Genomic DNA, 15,630 nt, shown 5'->3' on the forward strand with positions numbered 1-15,630 from the left:
AAAAAAAAAAAAAAAAAAAAGAAAGACTGAAGGGACAAAGCAGATAACTCAACAAATAGTGCTGAAGTCAATGGCTATCATTATAAAAATAAATGAAATTATCTTTTGTCATATCCAAAAATGCAAAAAGAAGGAAGCAAACATGAGAGTCCTAATTGTAAAAAGTATACTACTTTTCCAGGTTATGACTCTTCTTCTGAGAGCTACACTCCGGGTCTTCAATACTCATGGTTGTTACTCTGGCTTGGGCCCCACAGCTATAAGTTACTAAACCTAAGGTGAATGTTTGTTCCAAGCTAGACCAATCAGATGTTTCTCACAGGAATTAGAATTTGGACTCAGTGGTTATAGTTAATCTATATTACTCAACTGATTTTTTTTTTTTTTTTTGAGACAGAGTCTCGCTCTGTCACCCAGGCTGGAGTGCAGTGGTACAGTCTTGGCTCACTGCAACCTCTGCCTCCCAAGTTCAAGCAATTCTCCTGCCTCAGCCTCCTGAGTAGCTGGGATTACAGGTGCGTGCCACCATGCCTGGCTAATTTTTTTTTTTTTTTTTTTTTTGTATTTTCAGTAGAGATAGGGTTTCATCATATTGACCAGGCTGGTCTTGAACTCCTGACCTTGTGATCTGCCCACCTCAGCCTCCCAAAGTGGTGGGATTACAGGCATGAGCCACCATGCCCAGCCCACAACAGCATTTTCTAAACTGCAATTTAAATAATCTGAATGGTCACAAAACACATGGAAATGGGTTCTAAAACAGAATTAACAGACTCAAGGGTCTAATATTCTGTTAAACAGAATGATCCCTGCTCTACCACAGAACACATTTTTTATAACTAAAACATATTCTTTTTCAGATTATATTAAAGTTTGCTTATTGCTTAGAAGTTTCAACTTAAGTATCTTCACTCTCAAGTAAAGTTTTGAGTGTAAACTCAATATATGATTATATACATTCTTATTTTATTAAACAATACTGTCAATATAAACAGGAGTTAGTTGTTTTGAAGCTTCCAGAAAGATTTGCAGAGAATATAAAACAAATAATAACTCAAACTTTCAGGATGTTACATTTCCTTATATCTTTAAATTTATCTCATCTAAAAGAAGACCAAAATTTCCATTATGGTTTTAAAGGCAGTGAGTGTGATATCCTATTCCACAATTCACTCCAGCATAGTAATTAAGAGCAAGGATTTGAAAATTAGAGATTGCCTGGATTCAAATTCTGACTCTATCACGTATTCGCTATCTTTACTAATTTAAAATTACTAAATCATTCTGGGTTTCAATTTCATCATCTATAAAATGGGAAAACAATAATACCTAACTCACAGGACATTGTGAAGATGTTGGGCACTTAGAATAGTACCTGATACATCTAAGAGCTCCATAGTATCTATCACAGTATATTTGAGATACAGTCCCATGAAAAGACTTTTAAAATTAGATGACAGTGTCACTACATAACAATTATAGAAAACTATTTCTCAAAGGAAAGTAATTTTCCAAGTTTTCAAAGTGATATGAATAAGAGGATAACAATAAAACCATTTGAAAAGTTTTATAGTTATCAGACTATCAATGATAGCAAATTAAAAAGGTACCCATGAAATTGCATAAATTATCAAGTTATAGTATCTTGAAGATGGGTAGCAATACCTAGTTAAAATAAGTACATTGTATAGCCAGAAACTAGAAATAGCCCAGATGTCCATCAATAGGAGAATACATCAACAGTGATACATTCATAAAATGGAACTCAGCAACAAAAAATAGGAACAGAGTACCAATGCATGCAATAACATGGATAGATCTCAGAAAAAAATATGCCAAAAGAAGCCTTACCCAATAACATATACATTATGGTTCCTTTATATGAAATTCTAGAAGTAATCCATACAAAAATAACCTAGGCAAAACTAACCTATGGTGGGAAATAATCAGAACAATGATTTCTTGGGGTGGGATGAGGGTAGGGATATACAAAAGGAACATAAGGAGACTTCCCTGGTGGTAGTCATGTTTTGTATCTTGATAGAGATTTGGGTTACACTGGTTTATATCTTCATTAGAACTCACTGAATGGTATGGTTTTGTGTATTTCATGTACGTAAATTTTACCTCAAAAGAATAAAAACATAAGCAAATAGTGAACTTTAGTTGATGATATGCATGCTGAAGTATCTGGAAGGAAGTATACCTATGTCTGCCATTTACATGGAAATGCATTTTAAAAGATGGGTTGATGGAGTGATAGAGGGAAGGACAGGTACATGATAAAGCAAGAATACTAAAGTGTTAACTGCAGAATCTAGGAGGTGGTAGTTATATTGGTGCTTATGATAAAATTCTTTCAACTTTTCTATATGTTTGAAATTTTTCAAATAAAACAACAGAAAAAATAAACAGTTTATATTTCTTACCAACGCCTTGAGTTGTTAACGATCACTCCATTATCTATGGAAAACCCATCTGTTGGTAATCCAGCAATGTTCCAAGCTCTAATTTTTACTGGATCACCCAGGGTTTTACTCAACAAGAACTCTTCTGAACATGGGATTTTTTTCTTCTGTAAGAAATAAACAAAAATCTGTTTTCTTTCATCTTGTTAATTGAAATATTTTTTAAATTAAAATATCAGTTTAATTGTCACTAGGTAGTATTTAATAAAGCTAAGGAATGGAAAGAAAAGAAATTAAAAGTTGAACTGTGGAACTATTTTACTGATGAAACAAGAAGCAAAAAAAGAAAGACCCCATGTTTTCAGTTATTTCTTCTTTTCTGTCCTTGTTATCATCGTTTCCCCCAAAATATCCCAAAACATACTTTGGATGTTCTAAAACAAGACTTACAAAACATAAAACCACTACCTTGCACAACATGCTCCAATCTTTTGTACATGTTTGTCGAAAGCCAGAAGTGAAAGCACCAAGGTAAGCTATGACTCCTGCTGATACCAAGACATCGCCAGTTAAATTTTCGTATGTTATCTGAAGGTCATCTGCAGCTTGGGCCCATCTGTGCCATCAACCAAAGGCAAAACTGATTTACAACAGAGAATGACAGGAGACAGTAATTGAAAGGGCAAGGGCTTTCCGTCCAATTGTTTAACAAAAAGCTATAAAATGTGGGACACCTGCTTATCTGTAAAATGAGGTTGGAACCCTTCTAGCTCTTATGTGTTATAACATGTATCTATGTTATGTGAATGACAGTCTTCCTTTCATTATTAGAATATTAGACATTTCTTACAGGACTTGGCCCTTCAGAAAAAGCAAAAATAATAATAATAATAATAATAATAATAATAAAACAAAAAAACCCAAAACACCAACATTTTGCCTAATAATTTTCTTTTGGATGATTTGGTCTAGTGGATGTGCTATTTGTTTTAGTATTTATTGTTAGACTGTAAAACACAGGAACACTTGCAATTCATTGCCAAAAATTACATTTAAGCGGTATAGAAGCTGACATACTAAGAATGGTATTTTTTTCATTTAATGAAACCCATACAATAAAAAAGTGTATTCCAAAACTATCTAATCTGTACTACAAAGTCTTGTCAAACCTTATCATGCTATTCATTCAACAAATAGAATAAATGAAATAGCTGGCTGTCCAATCCAAGTAAATACATTAGAATAAAGCTTACTGGCTTTGTTAGATCAAGCCAGTTATATCTTCTTTAACATAAAATTTAACCAATGAACCATGCATTCACTACTCCCTCCAAACATTGTATTACAAAAAATGTTAAACATACATAAAATTGGAAAGAACTGTACAACAAACAACTACATACTCACCACCTGGATTAAAAAAATTGTTACCATTTGCCTTATTTGCCTCTTTTAAAAGACCATGTGAAAGCAATTTGTAAACACCATCCTCAAGACTGATATCCTTGTTTGGAGAAGCCTGGCCAGGTGTCTTCCAGAATGTCCCACATTCTCAACCAGCCATTGTAAAATCAGTAATCACAATAAACACCCAAAGAAGGTCACATATTCAAGGCTGACATTCCTAAATCTTGTTAAAATAAATAGAAATCTGACCTTGATTTTTCTCCACCCAGTCCTCCAATTAGTTGTGAGGCTCTCTCAAGTTTCTTAGCACAGAGTTCCACCTGGTCTTCTAAAGCAGCCTTTTCCTCTGTTTTCTCAAGAAATGTCATTTGTAAATTTTCCAAATGATGTTCTACTTCTGCCAGTTCTGCTCTCTTCTGATTCAAAAGCTCCATTGTCTCAGCTAAAGACTTCTGAGCTTCTGATAAGCGAGCTTTCTTAGGAGCCACTACCTTTTTGGGAACAATATATGCAGATATAATGTGTACTATGTAAAATTGATATCTGTATAATGCCTCCCTTATAGATATTATGGATTAAAATGCATTATAATAAATTACATAAACATTTTGCCTTAAATCTTCTGTTTTTACATACGAAGTAAAATATACCTATATATTTTATAAAATAGATAAATCTGGACTAGCAAATCGTTACCTATAAAATGATAATTTACACTGGGCTAACAAAACGTCGAAATATGTAGCAAAAATGTCATAAGATGTCTCAAAATAATGAGTAGGTATCATTGAACTGTTGTCAAATAACAGAGAAAAACATATAACATGAAATAATAAGTGTTTGTTTAAACACATGAATATGCCTTGGGTGTTTTTTTTTTCCTGTCCAAGCTTGTGATTTTCTTCCTAGTCAGATTGAGGCTTACATCTGCCTTGCCAGGATTAGAACTGTGATGGTGGAAATAAAAAGGAAGAAAACCTTGATGCTCAGTTTCACTACCAAAACTGAATTTTCCTCAACAAATCTTGAAAAGCCACATTTGAATGACAGAAAAGGGATTTCCTAAAGTTGTTTTGTTATGCTCATCAGCATATCAACAATGCAGTTTGGCCAACTGGATCACTGAGCGTCCTCTAAGCCCTTGGTACAAAGAATGTAGAAGATAACCAGAGAGAGTCTGCGCCTATTAGAAAGTAGATAGACCTAACCCTTCTAGTAAATTGCCATGAAAGAAGCTGAAGGCAAGGAGGGACAAGAGAGAGCAGTGCATCAGACACAAAATGCCCTGCTTTCTCTCCGCTGCATTGAAATCATGAAAGAAAATGTGTTAAATAAGTAGACAGAAAGCAGGAAGCTCCCTTTTCTGCTTCTGACTTCAGAGAAGATATTACTGCATATTTCCCTCCCATGCTTCTGTATCAACATGGGGCAGCTTGTATCAGAATAAAAACGGCAGTGTGGAGGTGTAGAGTGGGAAGGCAGGAAAAAGCCTGAGTGCCTTGGCTTCTCTGCTTTGTAGAAAGGATCCACAAGATTCTACACATCTGTGGAACATGTGCAAATTAGCTGAGACTAATTAGCATGAGACTACTGTGTGAAGGGACAAGATGTTTCATGGAAAGACATCCTAGATAAAATTAATTTTATTTCTTTAACAGGTTTTTTCAGGTCTGCTCCCTTGAAACTAACAAAGTCTCTACCTCTCTCTAGGTACGTGTATGTGTATCATTTAGGAAGACCTTCCCAATTATTACAGCTTGATCATTTATACTGTCTTCTGAGTTTGTTTTAAACACATGCTACCACATATTTTCATCCAACTTTATATTTATATTTCTTTCTTCCTTAGGTAGAATTCTGCAAGCTGCAAGGGCAAAGCCTTTGTTGCCCTGGTCCTTTGCTAGCCAGATTTACAAAGTGCTCTTAACTATTCTCTGCTCTCCCAGAAATTTGGACCCGATGGGTATTCCATGAAAGGTTCTGTGTCAGTGCATGGTATTGTTTCAGGGGATCTTTCCATGCTCTGCCTCTTAACTCTACTGGATCCTCTTACTTCTGATCCTTGGAATCAACTTTTTATCTGGCACTTTCCCCTTGATGGTTTAGATTTTTCTTTGCTTCTGCCTCATCAAACCTTAATTCCCCTTTGTCCTGGGTCCTAAAGCTACAAGTAAATCTGACTAATTTTACTCATCATCCCTGCTCCTGCATCACTACCACCTACACCAGCCCCAATCAGGTTATGTTATGCACAAATATTCTCTTCATCTACTAGGTATGCAATCAATATATGATAATATGCTACAGCAGGACAAATTCTCTCTGTGGTCACTTTGAGAAACTTCTTAACCAGTAAATATAAGTACAGATTTTAATTCCTGGGAATATCTTAGTAGAATACAGATGTGCTAATCTTCAAAATACCTTTGCAACTCTGTCGTACACTTCCATGGCCATAATCCACTTACACAGACCTTCAGCTGCAGAAGAAGCTTTAGCAACCTTAGGGGGATCAAATTCAGGGTTCGTTAAGTATTCACTACGAATCTTCTGCATAACAGTCACCTATATAACAAAGATTTAAATTTTAAAATTTCAATATAGATCACACAATCATCAGATGAAAAAAATCATATACAATAAAAAGATTTGTATAAGAAAGTAATGTTGGCTTTAAAAGTCAAAATAAGTATTTTGAGATAATTTAAAAATAAGCATAATTGTAGCAGAAATACGTCATATTTGTGAGCAAAATATGCAAATGTATTATAGATATGAAGGTAAAATGTTTCTTCCAAAAATATTAAAAGACTTACAAGTTTAGACCGGGCACAGTGGCTCACACCTGTAATCCCAGCACTTTGGGAGGCCAAGGCTGGCAGATCACTTGAGACCAGGAGTTTGAGGCCAGCCTGGCCAACATGGTGAAACCCCATCTCTACTAATAGCATAAAAATTAGCTGGGCATGGTGGCGGGTGGTGGGTGCCTGTAATCCCAGCTACTCTAGAAGCTGAAGCAGGAGAATTGCTTGAACCCGGGAGGTGGAGGTTGCAGTGAGCCGAGATCATGCCACTGCACTCCAGCCTGGGCTACAGAGCAAGACTCCATCTCAAAAAAAAAAAAAAAAAAAAAGACATACATTGAGAGAACAAATGGAAACAATGGAAAAGAACAATTAAACATTACGAATAAGAATTTGGATAGAAAATAATGTGCTATACTTTTTTAATCTTACATAAATTTGTGTATCAGATTTCTTAATTTATTATAAGAAGACACAATTCTTTCAAGTCAATTATACACTAAAAGAGTAACTTATTAAATAACTTTTTAAATATCTGAGACAGGAATGGTTTTAAACATTATGAAAATTCATAGTATCATTAATAAATGTAATATCTCTATTATGTTAATCCTAAAATGGACTATTTCTATATGTGTTATAAACTATTGCATAATATTAAAGTTCTTAAACATCTTAACCAAGTCACATTTATAGAAAAAAACCAATGCAACTCACTGAAATGTTGTCCTTGTCATATTCTTTCAAATCTCTTAAGAAATTCATATCTCCCAGAAGTTTTTTGCTAGGTCCCCAGTAATCTAATATCTACAAATAAAATTTATGGAAATGTGTTAAATTTGCAACTAAAAATGCTAGATGTAAAATTTTTCTTCTTGAAGTTTAAGAGGTATTATCAAGAGAAGCTAATCATATACTTTTGGTTTGTTTTGAGATGGAGTCTCACTCTGTTGCCCAGGCTGGAGTGCCATGGTGCAATCTTGTCTTACTGCCTCCCAGGTTGAAGTGATTCTCCCACTTCAGCCTAGCTGGGACTACAGGCATATTCCACCACACCTGGCTAATTATTGTATTTTTAGTAGAGACGGGGTTTCACCATGTTGGCCAGGCTGGTCTCCAATTCCTGACCTCAAGTGATCCACCTGCCTCAGCCTCCCAAAGTGCTGGGATTATAGGTGTGATCCACGACGCCCAGCTATCAACTTACATCTCCTTGGAAATTAAGACTTTCCTCAAGAACATGTCAAACATAAAATATTTTTAAATATGGAAATGCATTTATAGACTGAATTTGTTTAAAAAAGTAAACACTGAAAGGAAAATAATGTGATTATTTCTTTTGAAAACTTCAGCAACTTGAGTAAACACCATCACAATTTCATATAAGAAAATAAATTTTTATTACTTCAAAATTTATTTTCCTGTATTCTTTGACTCTTTTAAATAAGAAAAGTACCAAACTTTTTCTTAAAGACAAACTCCTCACTTACCTAGACTCTCCAAGTGAAATTAAAGGAGAAAGCAGAAAGGCAAAGAGTACACGTTGCTCTGCCAACCATAGGGTAAAAGCACATGCTACTTATACTGGTAAAAGAGCTGAAATAACCAACTGAAAGTTCTTTTTCCTGTTTCTGGAAGCCTGATAGGGAGGGGTGTGTGTGTGTGTGTGTGTGTGTAAATGGGAATAACTTAATAAGAGCCTATTTATTTTCTCAATGAAGGACAGAATGGCCACAAAAAAAAAAAAATCTAATTCTTTAATTCAGGAATTTAAACCCACGTATTAAAAAAACTTGAAGAGAAAATTAGCCTGTATATTCAGTTTAGAATGGATATTATGCCTTCCTTTTTAAGGGATGTATCCTTGAATAATAATTGTAATAATAACAGCTAACATTTATTGTGCACTTATTGTTTGTGAGGCTTTACGCCTAAAAACTTTATATGTATTAACTAATCTAATTCTCTCATTAGCTTTATGAGGTAGATACTATGAGTACCTTCTTTTTAATGGAATCCCACACGTTAAATACCTTAACCAAGGTCACGCTGCTAGTGGGACTGGGATTTCTGAATACAGATATTCTAGCTCCAGAGCACATGCTTTTAACAACTTCACTATACTGCTTAACTCAGCAGATTTGTTGGAATACCCAGAAAGAATCTTAGCTGGAAAAGTACAGGTACCTCAGTGTTCATTTAGTTCCAAGCCCATGGTAGTGGAGAATTCTGCATAGACAGAAAAGGAGGTGGAAGCAACTAGAACCACATTTTTCTTTTTTTGAGCTGGAGTCTCACTCTGTCACCAAGGCTGGAGTGCAGTGGCACGATCTTGGCTCACTGCAACCTCTGCCTCCTGGGTTCAAGCAATTCTCCTGCCTGGATGACAGGTGCCTGCCACTGCATCTGGCTAATTTTGTAAATTTAGTAGAGACAGGGTTTTACCATGTTAGCCAGACTCATCCGGAACCACATTTTTTTGACACTACATTGTCTTAGCTTTACCCTAGAATATATGCAGACAATATCTGGAAAACAATGTTTCTTCCCTAATTTGGGTACTGTTGATATTTGATAATAGTTGCTGCTGACAAGTTCTGTACATTCATGAATATGATTCAAATCTGTGTCAAGTTATTACCTTGCCTCCAGTCCCTGAAGGATCTGAAATTTTTTCTGGTTTTATATCTTTCATGACACAAACAGCAGCCATAACTAGTTTAACACCAGATGGAGGATTCTTCATTGATTTCACAATTGTAATGTCGGCTGGCTAAAAGAAAAAAACAAAAACAAACAGGACATCTTCAGAATAGTTTACTTTTAAATAATGGAAAAATTTTAAAGTAATGTTGGAGAATAATGAAAGCACCCCTTTTATTTGAAATCAAAGTTTTTTGTTTTATTTTGTTTTGTTTTGTTTTACTTTATGTGGTTATGAAAGAATTAGCAAAAGAGAATAAAGAGAATTCAACACAGATTAAGACTAATGGTTCTCAAATGTTGGGAGGGGTCAGTCATAGATACTTATGAGAATATAATGGCAGCTCTAAATCCACCAGAAAACACAGTTTTTCACATATACCATCACATACCACACCCATATGTGGAACCTAGGTTAAGAATCCTAATTTAGATGAAGACTTAATTCTATATTTGCTTATATATATTAGTTGTATTGAAGATGAAAGAAGAGGTAGGTCCCAATCCCAAACCTATTTTCTAAAAAGGTATACATTGTTATAATAGATACTATAGATTCATTTACCCACTCCAATATATTTCTGACATTCCTTGCAAGATGCAAATGCTGGAAAGCTAACAACTATATATCTTAGTTTTTCATGCAACTAGAGTTCTGGGTGAGAATTTGATTCCAGATCACTTAAGTGATACTAGAATTCAGACAATAAATGGGGAGAGTGGCAGGGTGCAAGACATCCATTGTGACAATACAGATTATAGTGGAGGTTATGTGGCACTGTATGAAGGCTCTGCAGGCTTCCTACTCAGAGGGACAGCTGCTCTGGTAGACCATTTCTGCAGTATGGCTTTGTGAGTCATTCCTGGAGGCTCAGCCTCTTCCAACAATTCTGTAATCCATTTATAAAATTCCCTAAAGAATCTTTGTCTGCTTATACTAAATAGAGTCAACTCACTTCTCTGTAACTGAACTCTAACTCAGGTAATACAGCATTTGATATCAGGAAGGGTATAAGCAACAGACTCTCAATGAAAGGGGACTCTAATATTAATGACCTAAATTGGTGAGAGTTTGAAGGCATCAAGAATCCTGTATCAGGGGATGGAGTGCTGAAAGTTCATGGAACATAGAGAGAAGTTACTTACTTGAGAGTTACATGAGAGAAGTTGCTCATGGTCACCTAGAATGGAGTGCCTCTTAAAACAAGGCTTTGTCAAAATAAGTAGCTGCTGTAATAAATCTCTAAGGAGAGAATGCAGAAAGATCACAGGGTAATAAGTGACTCTTAAATGTGCCAGAAATTAGCCAGGCATGGTGTCATGTGACTGTAGTTCCAGCTACTCAGGAAGCTGAGTTGGGGGGTTGGGGGGGATTACTTTAGCCCAAAAGTTTCAGGTTGTGGTGAGCTATGATCACATCGCTGCACTCCAACCTGAGTGACAGAGTGAGACTCTGTCTCAACAAAAAAGAAAGAAAGAAAGTACCTGAGAGCATGAAGAAAGAATATAATAAGCTCAGCATTTTAAATTCCTGATTCACACTGCATTGAGAGCACTAGGAAATTTCTATAAATGCCCTAAAATAATCTCTTGTCTTATAACTACAGGGCGGCTGATGTTACTGAAAATCAGATAGTTTGATTCTGTGAAATGCTGAATTACCCACAGGTTGAGTTTACAGTCTTGTCAGGTCTGTTACATGAAAGAAAGAGTATTGATTAGGAAAAAAGGCAAAGAATGGGACCTGAATACGCTGTTGACCCCCTAGTCAACAGATGCTGTCTCTCCTACTGTTCTGGTCTTGCCTAAAGACCTGTAAAAAGTTGTGTACAACATGATGTGGTACAGACGGTGCCACTCACAGCTGTACTGGAAATGGCCTTTAAGTTTTTCTGTGTATGCAGGTCCAGGAGGCTGCAGAAGACTAGCTCCACACTGTACTTAACATATGCCTGCTGGTCCATGTACAGAACCACTTTGGCCTCTTGGAGTCTATTCGTCTCATTCCACTAGAATATCCTGAATGAAAATTATAAATAATATACAAAAAGCAAAAATAGGCCAGGCATGGCCTATAATCCCAGCACTTTGGGAGGCCAAGGTGGGAGGATCACTTGAGCCCAGGAGTTTAAGACCAACATGGGCAACATAGGGTGACCCTGTCTCTGTAAAAAAAAAAAAAAAAAAAAAAAAAAAAAAAAAACCTTTAAAAAGATTAGCCAGGTATAGTGGTGTGTGTCTGTGGTCCTAGCTCCTGAGGAGGCTATGGTAGGAGAATCATTTGAGCCCAGGAGATGGAGGCTGTAGCGGGACATGACTGTACTACTGCACTCCAGCCTGGTCAACAAAGTGAGACTCTGCCTCAAAAATAAATAAATTAATTAATTAATTAAATTAAATAAAACAATATATCAAAGGCAAACTGTTAAGAGGCAAGTTTCATTTGATTGGATAGAAACAAGATAATGCCACCTACTGAAATACAGCCACTTCTAATAAGCCAAATACCCATATTCAACTTCCCTCTGTTGATGTAACACAAAGTAGCTAATTCAAACACGTGCCTTAAGTGTATCCAGTGCAGACAGAGCTGCTTCCAAGGCTGGAATCGCCTCAGCTAGGTCACTTTCACACTCATTTTTCAGAGCTTGGGCTTCTTCAGCTTTCCCACTGGCTACCTCTTCATCCAATTTCACAAATTGTCTTTTCGCTTCCACTTGTACAGACTCTATCTCAATAACCTAAAGAAGTGAAAGATGAAGACAATTTCTTAAACATCCAATTGCTTTTTCAATCCTAGACAAAAGAATATTTGAAAATTAGGGAATCTAACATATCATTTTGAAGGACAGAAGGGTCTATAATAAAATCAGGAGAAATACAAATACATGTGAACTAATTTGGAAATGAGCTTCACAAATTCCTTCAAAAAAGACAGAACCCACATTGGACCCAATGAGACAGCCAGTCAATGGAAAAGGGTGAAGTCTCTAAAGTCTAGTGGCAAAAAATTAACCCTTATTTTCAAGGCTAATTTTATATATTTCAATTGTCCTTTGACATCAAAAACATTCAGGATACTCCACCTGCATCATATTTGCATTCTCAATTTTAGCTTCCTCCAATTTGGGCTGTAATTCAACAAGCTCCATTTGCATTTCACCAACCTAAAGAGACAGTTTATAATATGATTAAGTTTCCATTGCTGTAATTGCTATTGAAACCAAATGCAGAAAATATAAATTTAAATGTATCCATAAAAGTATTGGAGCAGAAAATCTCAACTTTTTCTGCTAGTTCTTTGCATGATAAACAAAACTATGAAAGTATGGACCAGGGCCAAGCACAGTGGCTCACATCTATAATCCTAGCACTGTGGGAGGTCGAAGCAGGTGGACTGTCTGAACTCAGGAATTCGAGACAAGCCTGGGGAACATGGTGAAATCCCGTCTCTACTAAAACTACAAAAAATTTGCCAGGCATGGTGGCGTGCACCTGTAATCCCAGCTATTTGGGAGGGTGAGACAGAATTGCTTGAACTTTGGAGGTGGAGGTTGCAGTGAGCCAAGATTGCGCCATTACACTCCAGCCTAGGTGACAGAGTGACACTCCATCTCGAAAAAAAAAAAAAAAAAAAAAGTGTGGGCCAGTTTTCTTCACAGAAGACCTCAGTAGGAGAATGCAGTTGCCATGGAAGAAATGTAGATTGAAAACAAAGCAGCATCTCAGAGTAGTCCTGATATACTTTGTGCATGACATATGATACAAAGATCAGCCAACCAAACCTCTATTACTTATGCTGAACTAACACTAATTAAGTATTACTAGAACTTATTAAAAAAAACCACAAATCTCATATTTAACCAGCTTTTATAATAAAAAGTGACCTAAACTTATATTCTCTTAAATGGCAAAAAATTAATTAAACATAAAACATGATATATTTGAGCTGTGTGGTCTAGTCGACTTACTGAACTTCTATAAAACTTACTACACTCATTTGTAAAATGAGGATCATAAAAGTGTCTACCTTATAGAGTTGTTATGAAGAATAACTGAAGGAATAGATGTGAAATACATAACAAAGAGCCTGGCATATCACATATTCTCAATAAATTGTAGCTTGTATTATTATTTCTTATACTTCTCAGTATATATTACCATTCTGAGCAGCTCATCACATTTACCTGAGACTCAGCAAAAGCTAATTTGTCAAGCCCGTTCACGTATCGCTGTTTTGCTTCCATGACAGCTTGTCGCTTCTTTGTCAAAAGCTGTCGAAATGAGCCAATGAGTTCAAGATAAGAAGTCGCAGTAACATAGTTATGTCGTCCTAACTCATGCAAGAACCTAAAAGAGAGGCAGATAACATACTTCACTATAAATAATGGATTCTACAAAAAGGTAAATTCAACATACCATTAACAGACATTTCATAAAGATTACATTTTGTACAGAAGTTAGTGAGTACTTGAACATTGTAAGACTCTAGAATCCTACATATTACCACATTATAATTTCTTGTCTCTAAAATATCAACTAGTGGTGACATATTTAAAAGGCACAAATCAAGTGAGATCCTATCTTTTAAAAAACCACAAATCAACAAATATGTCTATAAAAGATGAACTACAGCAAGAAAAAAATCAGACTATTTCACATGTTTCATAAGCCAGGAGGATCTAACTTGGTAAGAGACCCAAGATATCACGTAAACCAGGTAAGTACAGTAGGAAAGGGGATAGCAGATAAGATAGCAAATACATGTGAATTAATTTGGAAATGGCCTTCACGAATCCCTTCATTGTCATTTTAAAATTTACTAATATTAACCTTTCTGAAAGATCCATAATGGAGGTGTGAAAGTGTTTACAGATTGGAACTATCTCTTGTCGTTCAACCTCAGTAAGCTCCAGTGTTTCTAAGAATTTCACAGCTACACGTTCAAGAGCATCTTCAGGCCATGACTAAAATAAGAAAAGAAAACTCTTGAAATTTAAGATGAACAGTAGTCTCACTCCAACTCCATAAGTTAATGCATAATAAGTTACATGACTTCCTATGGGAGAATAATTTGGTTTTGAGAAAATTAACATTTTAATGAAGAAAGCAGAATAAGAGAGACTGAGGTCTCTGAAAGACCTAATATTCTTATACATTCAAATGAAAAACAAGGATAATATGAAGGAAGGATCAATGAAGTTTTATTTATCAAAGATATATTACACTGTCTTCCCAGCTCTTCCACTTGGATGTCTAGTAGGCATCCCAAATTTATCATGACAGTGGCAGAAGCTGCTAGTTGTCCACCCAATATCTACTAGCCCTTTCTTCCTTGGGACTCCAATTTTATTCTAGATAGCAATATATCCAGCTAAAAGATTAGATTTCCTAGACTCCTTTGGAATTCAGAATGGACAATGACACATAAGCAGTTGTTGGGTGGGGACTTCAGGAAAGACTTTTTTTTTTTTTTTTTTTTTGAGACGGAGTCTCGCTCTGTCGCCCAGGCTGGAGTGCAGTGGCCAGATCTCAGCTCACTGCAAGCTCCGCCTCCCGGGTTCACGCCATTCTCCTGCCTCAGCCTCCCAAGTAGCTGAGACTACAGGCGCCCGCCACCTCGCCCGGCTAGTTTTTTGTATTTTTTAGTAGAGACGGGGTTTCACCGTGTTAGCCAGGATGGTCTCGATCTCCTGACCTCGTGATCCGCCCGTCTCGGCCTCCCAAAGTGCTGGGATTACAGGCTTGAGCCACCGCGCCCGGCCAGGAAAGACTTTTTAGAGAGTTACATAGAGCTGGGATATCCTTTTTGGCCTACTTTCATTCTTCTACTTCTTGTTTGGAACACAGTTGTGAACAATGGCACTCTAGCAGCCACCTCACCGCCCTAAGTTACTTTGAGAATGGAAATCGCATGCTAAGGATAGTAAAGCAGAATAACTTGGGATTCTCATGACTTTGTTAAGCCACAAAAGCCCCATTCTGCTTACCTTTAGATTTTTTTTTTCCTATGAGAGTTAAAAAACCCAATGTGTTTGGTTTGGCTTTCTATTACTGGGAGACCATCACAATTTCTACTATAACATCCAAAGTTGATTTTTAAATTTTCTTCCCCACAAATTTGCTTCCTAGCCAGTCCTTCTCCATCTTAGTGAAATGGTTCCTTCCCTGGCTTTCCTGGAATACGTCAAGCATGCTCCTACCTCTGGGTCTTTGGACATGCTTTTCCCTCTGACTAGAACCCTCTCCCTCAGACCTCCATGTGGTTCATGCTCTCACTTCCTTCACATCCACGCTCATGTACTGAC

At 36.4% G+C, this 15,630-nt stretch overlaps 1 protein-coding gene across 1 annotated transcript in view; it reads right to left on the reverse strand.

The window, feature by feature from the left end:
• The window catches only part of DNAH12 (dynein axonemal heavy chain 12), a 245,562-nt gene that overhangs the window by 80,683 nt on the left and 149,249 nt on the right, over nucleotides 1–15,630 (reverse strand). Inside the window, 10 exon segments of the mRNA XM_017894137.1 lie at nucleotides 2,430–2,575; nucleotides 2,877–3,024; nucleotides 4,065–4,306; nucleotides 6,240–6,380; nucleotides 7,337–7,426; nucleotides 9,261–9,392; nucleotides 11,887–12,063; nucleotides 12,409–12,489; nucleotides 13,510–13,672; nucleotides 14,156–14,289. Of these exon segments, the coding sequence (XP_017749626.1) occupies nucleotides 2,430–2,575; nucleotides 2,877–3,024; nucleotides 4,065–4,306; nucleotides 6,240–6,380; nucleotides 7,337–7,426; nucleotides 9,261–9,392; nucleotides 11,887–12,063; nucleotides 12,409–12,489; nucleotides 13,510–13,672; nucleotides 14,156–14,289 (1,454 nt within the window).

Source organism: Rhinopithecus bieti, unplaced genomic scaffold (genome assembly GCF_001698545.2).
Source record: "Rhinopithecus bieti isolate Rb0 unplaced genomic scaffold, ASM169854v2 scaffold_21649, whole genome shotgun sequence".
NCBI classification, from domain to species: domain Eukaryota; kingdom Metazoa; phylum Chordata; class Mammalia; order Primates; family Cercopithecidae; genus Rhinopithecus; species Rhinopithecus bieti.